Below are 19,142 nucleotides of genomic sequence, written 5' to 3' on the forward strand. Positions count from 1 at the left end.
GTGGAAGACAAATAAGTGTAAAAGTTCTTAGTGCCTGTTTTCATGGGACTAATATAAAAACATTGTCTGCCTTTGCCTGAGCTAATTATGCAGTGTGCTCCTGACACATTTATTTTATTGCTCCAGTACATGTGAGTACTACACTGATATTTATCACTAGAAATGATGACTTACTCTATAAATTAATATGTATTCTAATAACTGCTCTGCCCATGCAGAATTCTTTCGTGTTTGCATATTTCATAGTCAATAATCAACAGCTTATTTTTTATGCATCTACAATTTCTTTAGGATGTTTTGCAGTGATGAATACAAAAATAGGAGATTGAATTCCTGCCTTTAAAGGACAATGTTTTTATAGATATACTCTCAAACCAATAAGAATAATGGCAAACACTCAAGTATTCAACTGAGTACTATGGTCCTGTGTGGTACCCCATGGTGAGGAGGGAGGCACATATAAAAAGTATAGACTATTATGCTTTTCCCACAAGAATTTCCAGTCAGGTGAGGGAGATAAGACATAAGAACATGAACATTAAAATAAGAATATAAAAATGAAACAGTGATATAGAACAGGGGAGTGCAAGTTGAAGTGAAAAGTAGCAAAAAAAATTTAGGAAAAAAATGGGATCAGTTGTCCCAAGTCAATATGCCTCAGAGGACAAAGTGTCCTTTCTGTCAAGTATTTTAGGACCCATTGAATGCTGCTGCTGCTGCTGCTAAGTCGCTTCAGTCCTGTCCAACTCTGTGCGACCCCATAGACGGCAGCTCACCAGGCTCCCCCATCCCTGGGATTCTCCAGGCAAGAACACTGGAGTGGATTGCCATTTCCTTCTCCACACTGAATGCTACTACTTGTCTAACCAAAGGACTGACAAATCAGTTGGTTGTGGTGACTTAATACTTTATATTTTTACCAAAGAGGTATATTAAGTGGCAAATGACTAATAGAAATATTGTCTCTAATAGTAAAAAAAAAAAGTGTGTATTGTTTTTGTTTTTGTTTTTGTTTTTTTTTTCCAGAGGGCTGATATAGCTGTTGCTCCACTCACTATAACGCTGGTCCGTGAAGAAGTCATAGATTTCTCAAAGCCATTTATGAGCCTGGGTATCTCCATCATGATAAAGAAGCCTCAGAAATCCAAGCCAGGCGTATTCTCATTTCTGGATCCCCTGGCTTATGAAATCTGGATGTGCATTGTCTTTGCTTACATTGGAGTCAGCGTAGTTCTTTTCCTCGTCAGCAGATTCAGCCCTTATGAATGGCACTTAGAAGACAACAATGAGGAACCTCGTGACCCACAAAGCCCTCCTGATCCTCCAAATGAATTTGGAATATTTAACAGTCTTTGGTTTTCCTTGGGTGCCTTTATGCAGCAAGGATGTGATATTTCTCCAAGGTTTGTTTCCATGCCATACCCAATGCCTCCTTGCATTTTATGCCCATGATCCATTCATGTACATCTGGTATTCATTCATCTCAAGTCCAGATTTCTTTAACATTCCATCTGATGACAAATTATCATCAAGCCATTTTGTTTGCTTTCATCCATGAAGTGTGTTATCACCGTCGCTTTGAATGTCTTTCATGCATTTCTATGGCATCATCTATTCATACATATTATAGCAAACATTTGAACTGTGGATAAAGGCAACATTGCCAGCTAAATTGATATTATTCAGATAAAGCTAACTCTAAATCTTGATCAGATCAAACAAGCATGGTTTCCTAATTGAGCTAAAACATTTTCTCACTTGTCCAGAAATTGAATCTAGAAAAAATTTAAAAGAAGACAGAACTTTTCTTTAAAACTCTACCTTCCTCTTTCAAGGTCCTCCATTTTTCATTTTTCTCTCTGACTGCCTAGAACTATTTCACTGTAGTACCTTATCCAAGTTTAATCACTAAAACTATAAAACTTCTAAAAGAAAACACAAGAGGAAGTCCGCGTGACCCTGGATTGGACAAAGAATTTTCAGAACACAAAAAGCACAATCTGTAAGAACTGATAAACTGGACTTCATCAAAATTCAAAACATTTTGTAATTCAAAAAACATCATTAAGAAAATGAAAAGACAAGCCACAGTAGGACAAAATATTAGGAAATCACACATGTGATAAAGGACTTTTATCCAAAATATAGAAAGATCTCTTACAATTCAATGAAAAGAAGATAAGCAACCTGAATCTAAAAATGGATGAAAGATTTGAATAGACATTTTCCCGAAGAAGGCATACAAGTGGTTAATAATCTCATGAAAAGATGCTCACCATCATTAGTCAACGGGGAAATGCAAATTAAAATTGCAGTGAGACACCTCTATATAGCCTCTGCTGCTGCTAAGTCACCCCCATACGTATAATCATTTTAATACCATTTATGGGGCTCTGCTGCTGCTAAGTCGCTTCAGTCGTGTCCAACTCTGTGCGACCCCATAGACGGCAGCCCACCAGGCTCCCCCGTCCCTGGGATTCTCCAGGCAAGAACACTGGAGTGGGTTGCCATTTCCTTCTCCAATGCATGAAAGTGAAAAGTGAAAGTGAAGTCGCTCAGTAGTGTCCAACCCTTAGCGACCCCATGGACTGCAGCCTACCAGGCTCCTCCATCCATGGGATTTTCCAGGCAAGAGTACTGGAGTGGGGTGCCATTGCCTTCTCCAATATAGCCTCTAGAATGGCTATAATCAAAAAGACAGACAATACTAAGTGGTAACGAGGATGTAGAATGACTATAGCTCTCATCCATTAGTAGTGTGAATGCAAAATGCTACAGTCAGACTGGAAAACGGTTTGGCAGTCTCTTATAATTAGACATACTTAAAATGACACAGAAATTCCACTCTTATTTACCTAAAAGAAAACATATATCCACACAAAGATTTACACACAAATGTTCATAGGAACTTGATTTATTATAGCCAAAAGGTGGAAACTCAAATGTCCATCAATAAATGAATGGATAATCAAAATGGTATATCCATGCCACATTTGGAATGGGAAACTATTGAGCAACTAAAAAAAAAAAATAGAAGAAGAAGACTGATACATGCTAATACATGAACTTAGAAAACATGATGCTAAATGAAAGAAGCCAGATGCAAAATGCCACATACCATATGATTCCATTTCTTAAATTCCATTTATTGACTATCCCATATTATATTATTTCATTTGTCCAGAATAGGCAAATCAATAGAGACAGGAATCATGTTTATGATTTCTGGGGCCTTGGAGGGAGCAGAGAGGGATTAGAAGGGGGGTCAGAATTACGGTGAGGCAAGTGAGGCTGAGTACAGCAAGCACAAGGGTCAGATCCAGTCTTTATTTTAAAATTTGCTATTTTTCCATCATGAATTTTTGCATTAATTTTGATTTTTAAAAAACATTGCAGTAAAATGCTATTTATCTTGATTAATGAGATTTGGGCACTTCCTTCAATAATGTGTGGGGGGCAAATGCCTCACTTGCCTCACCCTAGTCCCATCCCTATGGAGATTAACCACAAATGGGCTCAAGGGAAATTTTCAGAGTGATGGAAATGGTCCCAAACTGGATTGTGGCAATGGTTGCACAACTCTAAATTTACTAAATTCATTCACTGCACACTGACATTGGTGGATTTTGTGGTATGCATATTTTATCTCAGTGATGCTATTGAAGATACTGAATGTTAATGTCCTAGACTTCACCCACTTAAAGTGTTGACTCACCTAAACAAATATGGTGGTGGATTCATAATCAGAAAATATTATAAGCAAATGTAACATCTATATAATCATAAAAAATGAGTTTTTTCTTAAATAAAAAGTTTTAGCTTTGGTAAAATTGAACATGAATCCAAATACTGACCAGAGTCAATTATACAAACATATCAATTTGGTTCAGTTCAGTTGCTCAGTCGTGTCTGACTCTTTGCAACCGCATGGACTGAAGCATGCCAGGCCTCCCTGTCCACCACCAACTCCCGGAGTTTACTCAAACTCATGTCCATTGAGTCAGTGATGTCATACAACCATCTCATCCTCTGTCGTCCCCTTCTTCTCCTGCACTCAATCTTTCCCAGCATCAGGGTCTTTTCAAATGAGTCAGCTCTTCGCATGAGGTGGCCAAAGTATTGGAGTTTCAGGTTCAGCATGAATATTTCAGCTTCCAATGAATATTCAGGACTGATTTCCTTTAGGATGGACTGGCTGGATCTCCTTGCAGTCCAAGGGACTCTCAAGAGTCTTCTCCAATAGCACAGTTCAAAAGCATCAATTCTTAAGTGCTCATCTTTGTTTATAGTCCAACTCTCACATTCATACATGATCACTGGAAAAACCATAGCCATGACTAGATGGACCTCTGTTGGCAATAGGGATCTTTATTTAAACTAGGACTCAGGAGGTCACCTACCATGTTTTTATAGAGTACATCATTTTGAGATTATCCACTTGGAACACAAATGGATTATCCATTTGTTTTTAAGTATTTATGCATATTGCCTTCATTTAAATGAAGTTTCACAGTATAAATCACTGGTGACCATCTTCAGCAGCTTTTTAATATAACATGTGTGGGTCAAGCCTCATTTGTCTAAGTCATTCTTTTTTGCCACCCTCCATCTGCTTGGTCAGGTTTTCCAAATTATTTCACTCCCTGTTCCTTTTGTGCTTAGAATGTGTGTCATTTTCTGATACCATCTGGGAGTTCATTCTTCTTGTCTGATTTTTTTTTAATGTTCACTTCAAGAGACAAGGGTTTCTGGATGATCCTGTAATTGAATGATTTTAACATGACTGGTAATCTGTGTTGAGGCAATGCTAAAGACTTATTGAGGTTGGAGATTTTATTGGTTTCTGTAAGTGAATTTTCAAAACTAAAATTGTGGTGGCCCCACTGGAGTGCTGCATACTCAAACCGGACCCTTAAAAGGTCATTTGTTTTTAGAGGTATTTATGCATGGTGCCTCATTAAGTAATAACTTAAAATGATGGCCTAAAAATGACAAGCTGGAAAGATTCTTTATTTTCATTTTTGTGTAGCAGAATTTTAGCTGTGGCTCTTCTGTGGCACTGAAATAGATCAGGTACTTTTTTCAAGGTACAGATTTTATTATTCTGCACTAGACACTGTCCTCTAGACCAATGGCTTTCAAATGTTTTGAGCATGGCCTTCGGTCAGAAATAAATTTTCCAACACAACTCAGTACACATATATGTGCATAACACAAGTTTCACCAGACATTACCCTTACAGTGTGCCATGCACTCTGATATTCACGATTCTGTTTCATTTTTTTTCCTGAATGCTGGTTTCAACTCAACCTGGCAAAGTAACAAGTATTATCCTTACTGTGCTTTTGAGTAATAAATTATTACCTTTACAAACTCTAAATTTTCTACCATATGAGTACTCTCTCCTTCAATACTGTCTTTTATGTCCTTCAAAAGAAATTATATCTTTAAATCTCTTGATAATATGTTATACTTGTTAGTATACTTATTACATACAAGTAAGGAGGGAACATGTTTCTCCTTGTCTTGAGAATACTACTGGTTATATATTTGTGCTCAACTGTATAGCAGCAAACCCCACTGTAAGGTGCTTTTCTATTAACTGATTTAGAAATTCCCAATAATCACATAGTTGCACTCTAAGATTCGTGGTTGCCTTCAGCTGTGAATGCCAGCATGATACTTTATTTCTGTTCAGTGGCCATACCTGGAATGCAAACTTTCCAGCAAGCCCAGAATGTGAGCATGCGCTGTACACTCCGGCTTCTATCAAAATTGAAACAATTGAAGGCATTATAAGAGACCACATTTTAAAGTAGAATTATCAAATATCATAGCAGGAGGAAATCTCAGAGATAAATTAATCCAACTGCTTCTGTTTACTGAGGGCCCAGGAACAACAACCTTCTCTGAGTTCCCTCTGCATCTGGGCACTTTACCTGTATTATAATGTGAATTCTAATCCTCAAAACACTACCACGAGGTGGGCATTATACTTATTTTTCAGGTGCAGTTGATGCTCAGGTGAAACAATTTGCCTAGCCCTGCAAATAATGGCAAAGCTAGTATTCAAACTCTAGTTCTAAAATCCATGCTCTTTCCACTTCATACTGCTTTTCTCACATCATGACAAAGGAATAGTGCCTGGAGAGATAATGTCATGGAAGCCAAGGTCGTGGGGTTTCTAAGAGCCAGCAAGCAGTACAATTATTTCCACTACCACACACTGCCTCCCACTATCGACCTAATGGTACACTGTTTGTTCCATTCTTTCCCTCATGCTCAGCCCCAAGAGCTGTTTTCCAGGGAAAAAAAAACAGCTGGCTGTTAAAGAAAGTAGGCAGTGAGCATTTAAGAATGCTACTGAACATGTGTTCACTCAAAGTAAAAGACGGGGAGATCAGCAATGAGACATCAACAGGAAAACTGAGCATGATTCCATTGCCATCAAATAAAGCTATGAATGAAAACCTAGAAGCTTAAAGAGTCTATGTCAATTAGCTTTGATATTTTCAACTACCCCAGTTGTTCAGAGTGACCAATTCAGGTGAGACTGAATCACCTATAGAGAGAGTAATCAATGTAATAAGCTGAAGTTGTATTCATACACGAATGAATTTCTAGGGGGAGTCAGGAAAAGAAAGTATGAGGAGATTGCTTGCCTTCAACCTTCTTCCCCCTTGATTGGGGCATGGGGAGATAGCCAGTGGGTGTAGCCACATGGAGGGAGCATAGTGATTAGGTGTGTGGGTGTTGGAGTTAGTCTCACCAGATTCACAATCTGCTTAGTTGTTGTGTACCGTGGGACAAGTAACTAAATCTTGCTAAGGCTCAGTTCCTCATCTATAAAATGTAAAGCACAGTGCCTGACCTGTAGTAAGTTCTCAATACATGGTAGCGATTATCATTTTTAAACTGGCTGCTCTTAACCATGCTGGCTTCACAAATACCAATAGTTCATATTGCATTTGCATTTTAGTTCCTAATCCTCTTTAGGAATCCAATTGAAATTGTAGTCAGTGCCAGATAGCTGATTTCTGATGAGAAGTAACTGACAACACCCCTTTTTGAACCTCTAACGGGCTTTCCTTAAGGATTACACCACTTACAAATATTTTGGTTGTATTATTCCACAATGTCTTGCTGATATTGACAGGTGGTTGTAATTTTTTTTTTAATCTGAAATGTATTTCCTTTGTAAAACGTTGATAGAACTGCTAAGCAGTCCAGAGTCTGAGTCCTCCCAGACAAATGCTCCCCCTGCTGACTTTCTCTAGAGCTGCAGGGACATCTGAGGGCCTGCCAAGTTCAAGATACAAGGTTCCAGGGAATGACAACAGAGAAAATGGAAAGAACACGCTGACTTGAACCTGGTCGCTGTGTACACATTATTCCATGAGCATTATTGTCCTGTTAAGATTTGAAGATATCAATCCTTTGGACAAGAGGGCAGGGGATCCATTCCAGGTTAGCTGATATACAGATCCTCCTTTAAAATAGAAAGTATATGCAGAAGAATAAAATATACAAAGGGTAAAAAATGAATGGGATCAAACATAACAGGAGCTCGGGGGCTCCATTTAAAGTAATAACCTTTCCTTTACTGATGTAGGAGCAGGGTCTTAATCCTACTGTAAATTCACTTCAAAGCAGTAGTGGAGTGATAATAAATTAATTGTAATAGCAGGATTTTTTATTACAACTATTTCATGTCTTTTCTGCCTGAAAGCCCTAGTCTTAAGTTTTGGGGAGATGGTTAGTTATGCCCATCAGAGAAGACTAGAAGAGCAGAAGATTGATTCTGCACATTTAAAAAATAATCTGTCATAGACACAGCATTGAGTGGGGTGTAGGGATGATGCATACTTTGGAAGAAAGAAGGAAGCAAAGGAATGATGAAGAGTTTGTGCAAAGGAGAAGCAGTTTGCAGTTCCAGCTCTTCATCTTGTGAAGCTAGTAAAGTGCAGATTTCAAAATTTACTTACAGGATTAAGGTTACAGCACATTGCTCACTTTTATTATCATTTTAGAGGCCATAAAATACATTTTATTATTAACTCAGAAACTCTAGTTTCTTCTGATTACAGATAACAGGAGCATTGTGTATTATTTTGCAATGTTTTTATGTCTGTTTTTCTCTTGTTGCTAATTTCCTTTCATTAACGTCAGGCCTCCACTTACATTCCTTCAAAAGGTATGATATGTTCCTTTAACACATTTATATAAATACTAAATGTGCAGCATTTTACAGTCATTTCATTATGCTAACCTCCAAATCTGTCTTGTGCAACAAAACTACTTGAAATGAATGTTAAGCATTTCGAAGCTGCATTAATGGAAGGAAAGATATTGAGAAATGACAGGTCTTTCTAACTCAACTATAAAGTCTTGTCTTGTTTTAATGCATCCTTTTAAAAATGTGATAGGGCTGACCCATCAGTCTCTTTTTATATAGCCTCCATGTGAAATGTGGGTTTAAACGGCTATAGTTTCACTAATGAGAAAAGGGAAATGTGAAGATTTTTATAGAGCTTCTTCCCAGTTAGTTCCGCTGCACACATTCTCTGTAAAACAATTTAGGCGTCACTGTCACACAAGGGAAGAAAGTGGTAGAAATTCCAAGACTCTTGTCAAAGCCTCTACTGTCTTAAGGGGAGAATGCTGAGTGCATTCAATGCTGATTCCCAGGAAGCTCCTTTTTCTATCTATGCTAATGCTTGTAGATACTATTTTACCATTTCTATGTGGATATTCACCAAAATTCTCCGTGATCGTAGGTCTATTGTGGTATTAACTACATAACTGCCAAAATCAATAACCATGTAGACAAGAGGTCACAAAAAAGACCAGCTAGCTTTTTAAGTTTATTTTCGGTCATGTCAACAGACAATTTCAGCTAAGTCATATGGATTAACCACATGATTATCTGAGTCAGCTATTAAGGTGGCCAAAATAACCAGGTTATGATGTGCAGGCTTGATTTTAGATCACACAGATACAGTCAGAGTCCATTAGCTACAATAGCATGACACCAATGTAATTTCCATAAATTACTGTGCTGTTCTCCACATTTCAAATAGATAATACATAAACTACCATTAGTATTCACAGCAGCAGAATACACCCCTTTCCATACCAAACCATGATTCTGGAAATACTCCCAAATCAGTTTTCCCCTTGATCTCCATAAAACCCTATCATCCCAAATAAGGATGGCATTCACAGCTCCATTCCAAATGAACAACAGATAATAAACAATAATTACCCAAACATGTTTGGTTTTCCTGCAACAGTATTTCTCAGAGTTTGTAGGAAAATTGCTCCTTCTATAATCTACCCAGCATTCTGGATTTTCTTATACAAAATGTGAATATTTTATACTATAAAAATATGGGCATGTCTTTCCTATTGTGTGCATCTAGATGATTTATTTCCTATTTCTCATCTCTTTGCCTCAGTTATTTATCTGTAGAATGCCTCCATTTTCTTATCTGTAAAATATGACTTAAGCACAGGGATGGAGGATTAAAAGAGTTGACACATGTAAACAATTAAAACAGAGTCTGGCACATAGGAAGTGCTTCTTAAGTGTTAGCTATTATTATTTTTTTTAATTACTACAAATGCCACTTTAAACATTCATCTTTTATATAGAAGAAGTTTTTCCAGAGTCAGATCAGCCCAGAATAAGTGAAATGTATATGTCAACAATGAAGAAAGACTATGAAAGTTACAAATTCATAATTGAAATATTCCATATACTTTTAGCATTTGGAAGTGTGACATTCTTTCTGACTCATCCAGATGTTTTTACCTCTTCTTATTAAAAGGGAGATGTTCCCAGGTGAAATACTCAGAGAGTATAACTATTAGTTAGAAAAAATCTGTTGCAAAGCAGATTTGCACAGCCAAAAAACTAAAAGTGACTACACTCAGAAATAAATATGGGTTGTTTGAAGCATCCAGGGACCAACAGAAATTACAGGCTTTAAAAAAACCAAGTAGTTATTTTTACAGTTAATCAATAAAGAATACTATTTATCAAAACATGTGCCAAAATGATTTGATCAGAGTGTAAAATCTAAAACAACTGGATTTTTCAGAGGCTCAAAAAAGGTTATCTTGGGACACAGGAATTTAACTTTGCTTCCAAGTGGTAGAATGCATGTACAGACAGAGAAGAGCTTGACTTGCCAGCTTTCAGCCCAGAGCTGCCCTCTTCCCACAGAGCCTGGAGAGGTGCCAGGCTCCTACGCCTATTCTTGACTCTATGACAGAGCGGGTTCTTTTCCTGTGAGCTTTTCTGGGCATGAGAGAACACAGCCTAACCAGGATGGAGCTATGCCACAGAGAAGAACTATCCTCAGAATAATGTGGCAATGTTTTATGAAACCTAGCGACCACATTTCGTTTCTGCACACAGAGCCAGCCTTCAGCAGCTTTGCAAAGGAGGTGATGTTTCCTCAGGACAAGCCTGTATCCATCTTTAAGCATTTGGGGTTCTTACACTGCCCCCCAACTTCCCACAGACCCTATCCCCAGGTACTCTCATGATGTAGGACCGTGGCTCTAATCCTGGCTGCAGCCAAGGAGCTTTATGAACGTGCTGCTGCTGGGGCTTCCCTGGCGGCTCAGTGGTAAAAACTCATCCTGACAATGCAGGAGGCGCAGGTTCAATCGCTGGTCCAGGAAGATCCCACATGTCACGGAGCAACTAAGCCCGTGCACCGCAACTACTGAGCCTGTGCTCTGCAGCCAGGGAGCTGCAATGAATGAGCCTGTGCGCTGCAACTACTGAAGCCCACGCGCCCGAGAGCCCCGATCCACAACGAGAGAAGCCACCACCATGAGAAATCCACGCACCGCAACTAGAGAGCAGCCCCCACTCGCCACAACTAGAGAAATGCCCGAGTGGCAAGGAAGACGCAGCACAGCCAAAAATAAATAAATAAAAGCTTTTCAAATGTTGCTGCTTAGGCCCAACCCCGGAGATTCTGATTTCATTCATCTGGGGTGGAGTCTGCTGCTGCTGCTGCTAGGTCGCTTCAGTCGTGTCCGACTCTGTGTGACCCCACAGACAGCAGCCCACCAGGCTCCACTGTCCCTGGGATTCTCCAGGCAAGAACACTGGAGTGGGTTGCCATTTTATTTTTTTATTTTTTTTGGTCATTGTGTTTTGTTTTGTTTTCTTTTGTTTTGTCTCAAGCTCCCCTGATGACATTGATATGCAGGCAGAGTTGAGAATCACTGGTGGAGAAGAACAGTATTTCTCAATTTGATCAGCAGACCACTGCCATCACCAGTGAAGCTTAAGAAGTCCAGATTTTTGAGCACTCGGATATTCGCAATCTGCATTTTAACAAACACCCCAAGTAATGCCTGTGCACAGTTACATTCAAGAACAAGACGTTCCCTGATTAAAACTTATGCATCATCTGTCCCATTCTCCACTAACTGGATATACTAATCCAGAATGATATGAAAATAGGTGCTGTTGAAGTAAAGTGTGACATTTTGACCAAGCCTCCTGAAGAAACCTTGGAAGATAATCCCAATAGTAAGAATGTCTAGAGCAGACCAGTGAGGATGGTTTGATCTGTTTTGGTTATTTTGATGAGGGAGAGTACAGACAAACGTTTTAGTGCCTCTCAAATCCTATTACACAACTAGTTTCCAACTTCACTTGAGGCCTGTCCCATGTGCTTAGTCTCAGTTTTTCAAAGGGAAGAGTTTCAATCCCTGGATCAAAACTCCTGAGCCCCATTAGCCATTTATATGAAGACAATAATAAATATTATCTCACGGCCCCTTGCCTTGTGGTTAACCAACTTCACTAGATTGGCAACGTCTGTAGTAAATGTGTTAAACTCACAGTGAATAGTGCTCATTTACTAGCATCTACTCATTTCTCCTCAAATACATAAAGGTTTTTGATTCTGTGTCTCCCATGACATCACCTTACATCAGTGTTTGTCAACCTTGACTGCACATTGTAAACACCTGGCGAGATTTTTAAAAATACATACATCTGGGTTGCACCTCTAGGGTTCTGATTTCTTTGTTAGCTGGGTCTCATGATGAGCATGAGAGGTTTAAGATCCCAGGTGATTTTGATGTACAGGCAAGGCTGGGAACCACTTGCCATAAAGGAAACAGAACAGTCTTCCCCAGGTGCGCCCAGCAAGGCTCACAGGAGAGAATCAGGTAAGTACAATGATTACATCTAAGCAGGAGCTGGCACAAAGAAGGTATTTATTCCTGTGATTAAATAAATAATCCTGCTTTGAAACCCGTAGGGGCCTGAAGAGCATTATGCATGTACCATCATCCCATGCCATCATGCCATGCGGTGTTCCTGTCAACGTGTCATTCTGTTTGATGTGTTCATCCCCTGATATCATTGACTTCTCGATTGCATCAGCTCCACTGAAATCATTCCTCTTTCCAAAAATAAAGAGAAGGATTTCGTAAACTGAAACCTGGCCCCTCTGGGTCCGGATGGGTCTTTGTTTTGTTTTGTAGATCACTCTCCGGGCGCATTGTTGGAGGGGTCTGGTGGTTCTTCACCCTGATCATTATTTCTTCCTATACTGCCAATCTCGCTGCTTTCTTGACTGTGGAGAGGATGGTTTCTCCCATAGAGAGTGCTGAAGACTTAGCTAAGCAGACTGAAATTGCATATGGGACCCTGGACTCCGGCTCAACAAAAGAGTTTTTCAGAGTAAGTGCTTTTCAGTTAATTGGGCCTGCTGGTTTTTATTTTACCACCTGCTCACAAAGGCAGATTCATGGTGTTTTAAAGGAGAGTTGGGGAAGGGTGGAAATATTATCAAAGCAGAGCATCTTAGAACTACTTGCTTGATGACCTACTTCATTGTCCTTTAGATTCAAGACTCGTGTGTGACTTCACAAGTGGCATGGCAAGAGCACTGAGTTTGAACTCACAGGTTGGAATCCCAACCTGCCACCAAGTGACTATTTATCCTTGGGCAGGTCATTTAACTTCTGTCAGCCTTGATCCCCTTACTTGAATACTGAAGTCATTGAACTAAATATCTGTTCTCCTTTTTAGATTTTACAAAAGCAGTGATTTTATGTCTCAGCAGTTCACTGACGTTAGGTGGTTGACTAAGAATCTGAGGAATCATGGACTATAAAATGACATTCTATTTTATACATTGGTTTCCTATTGAAATGTATTTCAGTTGTTTCAAGCATTCCTGTACATGCAGATAATTCAATTTTCAGGGAAACGGATAACTGTTTTAATTTCTTAAGTAGATTTATTGACCCCTTTCTGACCCAACATAGGCCCAATCTTAATAGGGGAAGCAAGTTGTTCACTAGCAAAAGTTAGTAAAGCATCAGCACTGTGGAGGAGAAAGAAGAAAGGAGATAGAACATTATACAAGGATAATACAATGGACAAACCACTTTTACATAAAACATCAAGATCTTTGTTGTGTAGTAACTGGTCTTTAAAAAAGGCTATTGATGGAATGTTTAAGAACTCAAGCATTTATTCAGTTGCTCCAACCAGAGAGACATGGTGGTTTCACTGAGAAAACTGACCCGTTCTATACATACGACTGCCTGCTAACTGTTACCTGTTATAACCCAGGAAACTGCTTATAACAATGATCCAGAAGCCACTTGTGTAGTTGGTAGAAAAGAAAAGTTGAGTCATTCTCTCCAACCAAAAATCGAGTTATCGGATGGCAGGTATAATTAGTGACTTTTCCTCAAAGATCCACAGTAAACAAATGTTGGTTCTAAGCCAGCTTGTTTTAAGAAATCAGTAAGAAATGTATTTATATGTGTATTATCATGGGATGTATCCAATTGTTTCACAGGAAACCAGCAGGAGTATGTTTCTTGAAATTATAGCAATTAACTAAAAACTGTTTTCATTCCCTGAAGCAGAAAGAGTTCTGATACCCTTTCAAGAATTCTCATGGAACGGGTTGTAGGTGGAAAAGCAGAGGGCACTTGATTTTAAAAAAAAAGTTTTATAGGCTTAGGATATTCCTCTCTCACCTCTACCACTTTTTATTGAGCAGCTCATAATCCCTAACCAGGGTGAGGGACTCGGTACTATTGGGGTTGGCCAAAAAGTTTGGGTTTTTCCACATGATAGTACAGAAGAACCCGAACAAACTTTTTAGCTAATCCAATAGAAGTATCAAAATGATGTGAAGATCTTCTTGGACTAACCTGGCCTTGACCCTCACCTCGATGGCTGTTCCAGAAGCTTATCTGGGAATAATCCCTTGCCCTCATGAAATCACTCACACATTTCAGGGCAGGAGGCCAGGGATTTCCATCTGCTGAATAGTCAGCACGCAATCAGCTCCACGGAAATTTGGTTTGCTGTCCAGCTTTAGCAGAGCCTATGTTCACCATCCCAACAGGCATCAAATTGCTACAAGAAGTAACTGACCACTTAAGCTATCACGACACCAGGCTTGGACCCTCCAATCAGGGATCCTTGTTCTGGGAAGCATTTTTCCTTCAAGGATTAGAAATTAAGAAGGTGTGCTTTAAATGGTATTCGCTAGGTGGCATCAATTCCCATTAAGCTTTCAAAGGCCATTCATCTATATTGCAGGCAAAGGAGGCTCTCTAGGAAGATTTATTAGCACAAAGACTCGAAAGAGTGACCAGTCATTGCCCCCATGCCCAGACCGCACCCCAACATATGTGTCTTTCTCAAAAACTAGGAAAGCATCTACTAATCCATGTAATGATGGTTTCATTAAAGAACATCTTATTACTAGAGCCAATTTGAATCAACATTCAATTCTGAGGAAAGCTATTGCCACAATCTAATTGGTTTTCAGTTTCTAATGTTCACCAATTCTTAGTGACCTTTACAGCCAATAAGCAATTCGTATGAAAATGGAACTGTTTTGAAAATCTGATTAGAAAAGGTGCTGGATATTTCTAGGTATAAAGAAGTGCAAATCATTTTCTAATTCCCACTAGCCACTTTTCTTTTCCCTCAATCGGTTACTAGTGACAGCAGTAAGGACTCTGTGGGGAAGTTCTTTAGGACAACTCACAAAAGTTGATGATCTAAGAGTAGAATGAGCAGTATAGGACAAGCCAACTCTTAGCATGATTGCACTGAAAATGGTATGTAAACCCAACAAAGGGAATTCTTGGCATTCACATAATACTGAGGGGCCCAACCAATTGGTCTCCAAGCCATTTGTCCTCTTAATATCCTCTACTCAGGACTTTCCCAGTGGTCCAAGGGTTAAGACTCGGCCTTCCAATGCTGGGAGTCCACGGGTTCCATCCCAGGTAGGAGAGCTAAGGTCCCACGTGCCATGGGGTGTTGCCAAATTTTTTTTAAAAAATTAATATTCTCTACTCTTCCCCTCCTTGAACCCCATAAATCAGAGAAAGCAACCAACAGGAACACATCATGTCTTACTTGGGGACTTCACTGCCACAGCATGTCACTTTCCCCTCAGTCCTCCATGATCTCAAGGCAATTTTAAGAACAGCAACTCCTCTACAAAAAAAAAAAAAAAAAATTGAGGACCCCTGATGGCAAGCCTTCTCAACATTATAGGCTAAAACAAGACCACATGCAACATTTACAAACGTAACATGAGCTCATTTCTACCCATTCTCACTGCATATTAAAACCACAGGGGCTAAATAGTAATACCATAAAACAGCCCGGGGCCAGCCCTCTAGTCCTTCCACTAAGAGAAAAATAAAAGAAAATTCCTTTCTAATTGCCCTGTGGACATTTTTACTTGTCCTGAGTAAGGCTGCCATTAAAATGATGATATCTTTAAGTGATTCTTTTGTTTCTCTCATTTTCTGAACTATCCTTAGCTGTTATCTTACAGTCACAGAAAGTCACTGGCACAGAGAGGAAGGCAGGGAGGGGCTGAGCCAAATGCATGCAGCTGGAAGAGACATCTGAAATATTACCATCAGCCCTCATGACTTGAAAACTGATTTCCTTAGACAGCAGCTCCAAAACTAAATGTCCCAATTGGAGTTGGAAGCACCCATGCTAAAAAAAGACAAGTCGACAACTTCATTGCCATTGCCCAAAGAAATGCCACTATGATTTGGAAAACTGCACCAAAATGATCATTCTCCACCAGGTTTTGAACATTTAACCTGATACAGAGTCATGTTAAAAAGTAGCACCGGGAGGAAAAGCAATTCCGAAATTCTCTCTGCCTTCAGACCCCTAGAAGTATTAGAAGACAACTACAAATGCTTGATTTCTTTGCCAGAATACTGGAGTGGTAGCCTTTCCCTTCTCCAGGGGATCTTCCCAACCCAGGGATCAAACCCAGGTCTCCCACATTGTAGGCAGATTCTTTACCAGCTGAGCCATACGAGAAGCCCTCTTTTCCAGATTCTTGGCCATATTCCCACTGAAGATAGTTCAGGGGATAAGAGGATAACATTTAAAATGAAATGCTAATTTAAACCCCTTTTAAAAATAAATATGAATGGAAAGGAGTGGGGAAAGACATGACTTGCTCCAGTGCCCCCAGAAAGTGAAAGTGAAGTCGCTCAGTCATGTCCAACTCTTGCGACCCCATGGACTGTAGCCTACAAAGCTTCTCCATCCATGGGATTTTCCAGGCAAGAGTACTGGAGTGGGTTGCCATTTCCTTCTCCAGGAGATCTTCCTGACCCAGAGATTGAACCTGGGTCTCCCGCATTGTAGGCAGACGCTTTACCGTCTGAGCCACCAGGGAAGTCCTCCAGTGCCCCAGGCAGGACAGAAAAATTGAAATGTATCTGCAGACTCCCCACCCTGCCCCTGCCCCAGGAACTGCCCTGTCTTCTGAGTGGCCAACATTGTAAACCCCATGAAGCACAGTTGAATTACTCATGAAGAACGTTTTGTCCCAACACAAGACTCTGTTACTGTTGTCATCAGTAACTTTTCTTTTAATGCAGGCAGCAAAAAGAAGTGCCCTCTCAACTTGATTTGGGAAGTAGTCCCTCCAAAAGGATTTAGATTCTGCTTACACATCCTGAATCTCTCTCTCTCATACACACACACACACGCACACGCATTTTCAGAGTCCAGATTTCAGATCTGGATTTCAGTCCAGATATTGTATAACATTTGCTGGTTATTTATTATAAGGTTTTTGAACTTTATGAGGAAAGAAGAACAATCTCTTCACAAATGTCCCCGTGTTAAGTATTGGATTGGCCAAAAAGTTTGTTCAGGCTTTGGCCACTCCAGTATGTTGACATTTGGACATGATTAAGAAAACTAACCATTAATCTTCAAGTTTTACTACAACAGACTTCCCTCATCCCTTAGCCCGTCCCCTTGCCTTAGGAAACACATCAAAATATAGAAATTCTTTTGTAAAAAAATGTTCTCACAAGTACCATGATGAATTTGAGATCTTGACACTGTATCCAGACAACAGCAACCACATTTAATTAGTTTGAAGACATATATGATGTGACTAAATGTTTGATGATATGGTGAAATGACATGCTAGGGAGCATATAATAACAACAATAGGAGATGAGTTGACACCAAGGAATGGTAGGTCGGACACATTTATTGTATATATTCCTTGACAATTTAAAAAAGAAATCATTTTGTAATTTTGACATGGCCATTCTCATACCACCTTATCCCCCCCCAAAATATTCTTTTCCTATGTCATATAATACATTATACAGCAAGACTCATAGACCTTATAGGTTAAGATTAGAGGCAGAGCAGCAGGTACAAAGTGAGGCTGCTGAACTGAGGCCTGGCCAAATGGGACTCTGAAAAAGGGAATGATACATTCAGACAGCTGTACACCAATATCTGTCTCCAAGACAAAGGAGGAAACGTGGCAAGACAAGCTAGTAATAATGCCCTCAGTTCTATTACTTGTTCATCACTCTTTCAATAACTTTTTTGGGCAACTACTATATACCAAACTCAAAGCTAAGCACTGAAGAGCCATCTCCATGAGCGAAATTAAATTTCTGCCTTTTGTGAAATCACATGAAAATACTTAGGTTTTTTTTCACCATTATTGGAGGTTATTTGGGGAAACAGATTGACTTAAAACATAGGTATCTCAGAGAACTAGATGATCATCCCTCCAGGGCAGCCGATGGTGTTTATTTCGATGGATTGACTTCCTAGCACATGCCAATCTCTGGATATCCTTTGTGGTGAATAAGAGTAGGGTTCATGATTCTCTATAACTCCAGCAGGAAGGTCATCAAAGTGATGAATAAGACAGAAATGGCCTCTACCCCCCAAGAGCTCACAATCTAGTGGGCTGACAATTTTCAACACATGTGTGTGCTCAGTCATTTCACTCATGTCCAACTCTTTGCAGCCTGCCAGGCTCCTCTGTCCCTGGGATTCTCCAGGCAAGAATACTGGAGTGGGTTGCCATGCCCTCCTCCAGGGGATCTTCCTGACCCAGGGATCAAACCCGCATCTCTTTTGTCTCCTGCATTGGCAGGCAGGTTCTTTACCACTAGGGCCACCTGAGAAGCCCCTTTCAACACATATCCACATATCTCACCACACTTTATTCACATGACAATCCTGCCAGGCAACCAGAACAGGTGTTATTACACCTCCTTCAGGGAGGAAACATTGAGGTAAGATGACACTGTGACTTGAAAGCTGCTCAGCTCAGTGGAGACAAGCTAGAATTCTGAGTCTAGACAGGGTCCTCTTTCCATTCCATCTCAATGCCTTTCTGGTACGAGTGTTCATAGAAACATGGGGTACTATGCATGAACCAAGCCTATAGGGTAGAGCATGTTAAGGCATCTCTATCATCTCCCGGTTGATCTTTGTTTTTATTCCCTCTGATGGATCAATTAGAAAAGGAAGCCTATACACACTTTTAAATTACATTTTGCCATGTCCCCCAAATCTCAAAGGGATCCAAGATAAGAAGGCAAAGAAAAGGAAAACATCCATAAAACTAAAGCAAATGCCACAAATGCAGTAGACTGCTATTATTCACGGCTTGTTATAGCTTCTGATATGACAAGGGTTATGTCATGATGTAAATAAAACTGGAAAGAATAAGAAGATGAAAATGATTTCTAGTTCCACATCCACTGATGACTTTCTTGTTTTTCTTTGGGTAAGGGTCATTTGGTCTCAG

The 19,142-nt window shown here is 39.7% G+C and overlaps 1 protein-coding gene and 1 long non-coding RNA gene across 8 annotated transcripts in view; one reads left to right on the forward strand and one right to left on the reverse strand.

Annotated features, from left to right (window-relative positions):
• GRIA3 (glutamate ionotropic receptor AMPA type subunit 3) overlaps positions 1 to 19,142 on the forward strand; it is a 309,119-nt gene that overhangs the window by 228,130 nt on the left and 61,847 nt on the right. For 5 of the 6 annotated variants that reach the window (XM_006064985.4, XM_006064986.4, XM_025277145.3 and 2 more), the window contains 2 exons: positions 1,027 to 1,403; positions 12,523 to 12,721. In XM_006064985.4, coding sequence (XP_006065047.1) covers positions 1,027 to 1,403; positions 12,523 to 12,721 — 576 coding nt within the window. Of the gene's footprint in view, positions 1 to 1,026; positions 1,404 to 12,522; positions 12,722 to 12,885; positions 13,196 to 19,142 lie in introns of those variants that run through there. The other variant, XM_025277148.3, reaches the window with a different exon arrangement.
• The window catches only part of LOC123331754, a 210,135-nt gene that overhangs the window by 48,567 nt on the left and 142,426 nt on the right, over positions 1 to 19,142 (reverse strand). The window lies entirely within an intron of this gene.

The sequence above is a fragment of the Bubalus bubalis genome, chromosome X (assembly GCF_019923935.1).
Source record: "Bubalus bubalis isolate 160015118507 breed Murrah chromosome X, NDDB_SH_1, whole genome shotgun sequence".
NCBI lineage: Eukaryota > Metazoa > Chordata > Mammalia > Artiodactyla > Bovidae > Bubalus > Bubalus bubalis.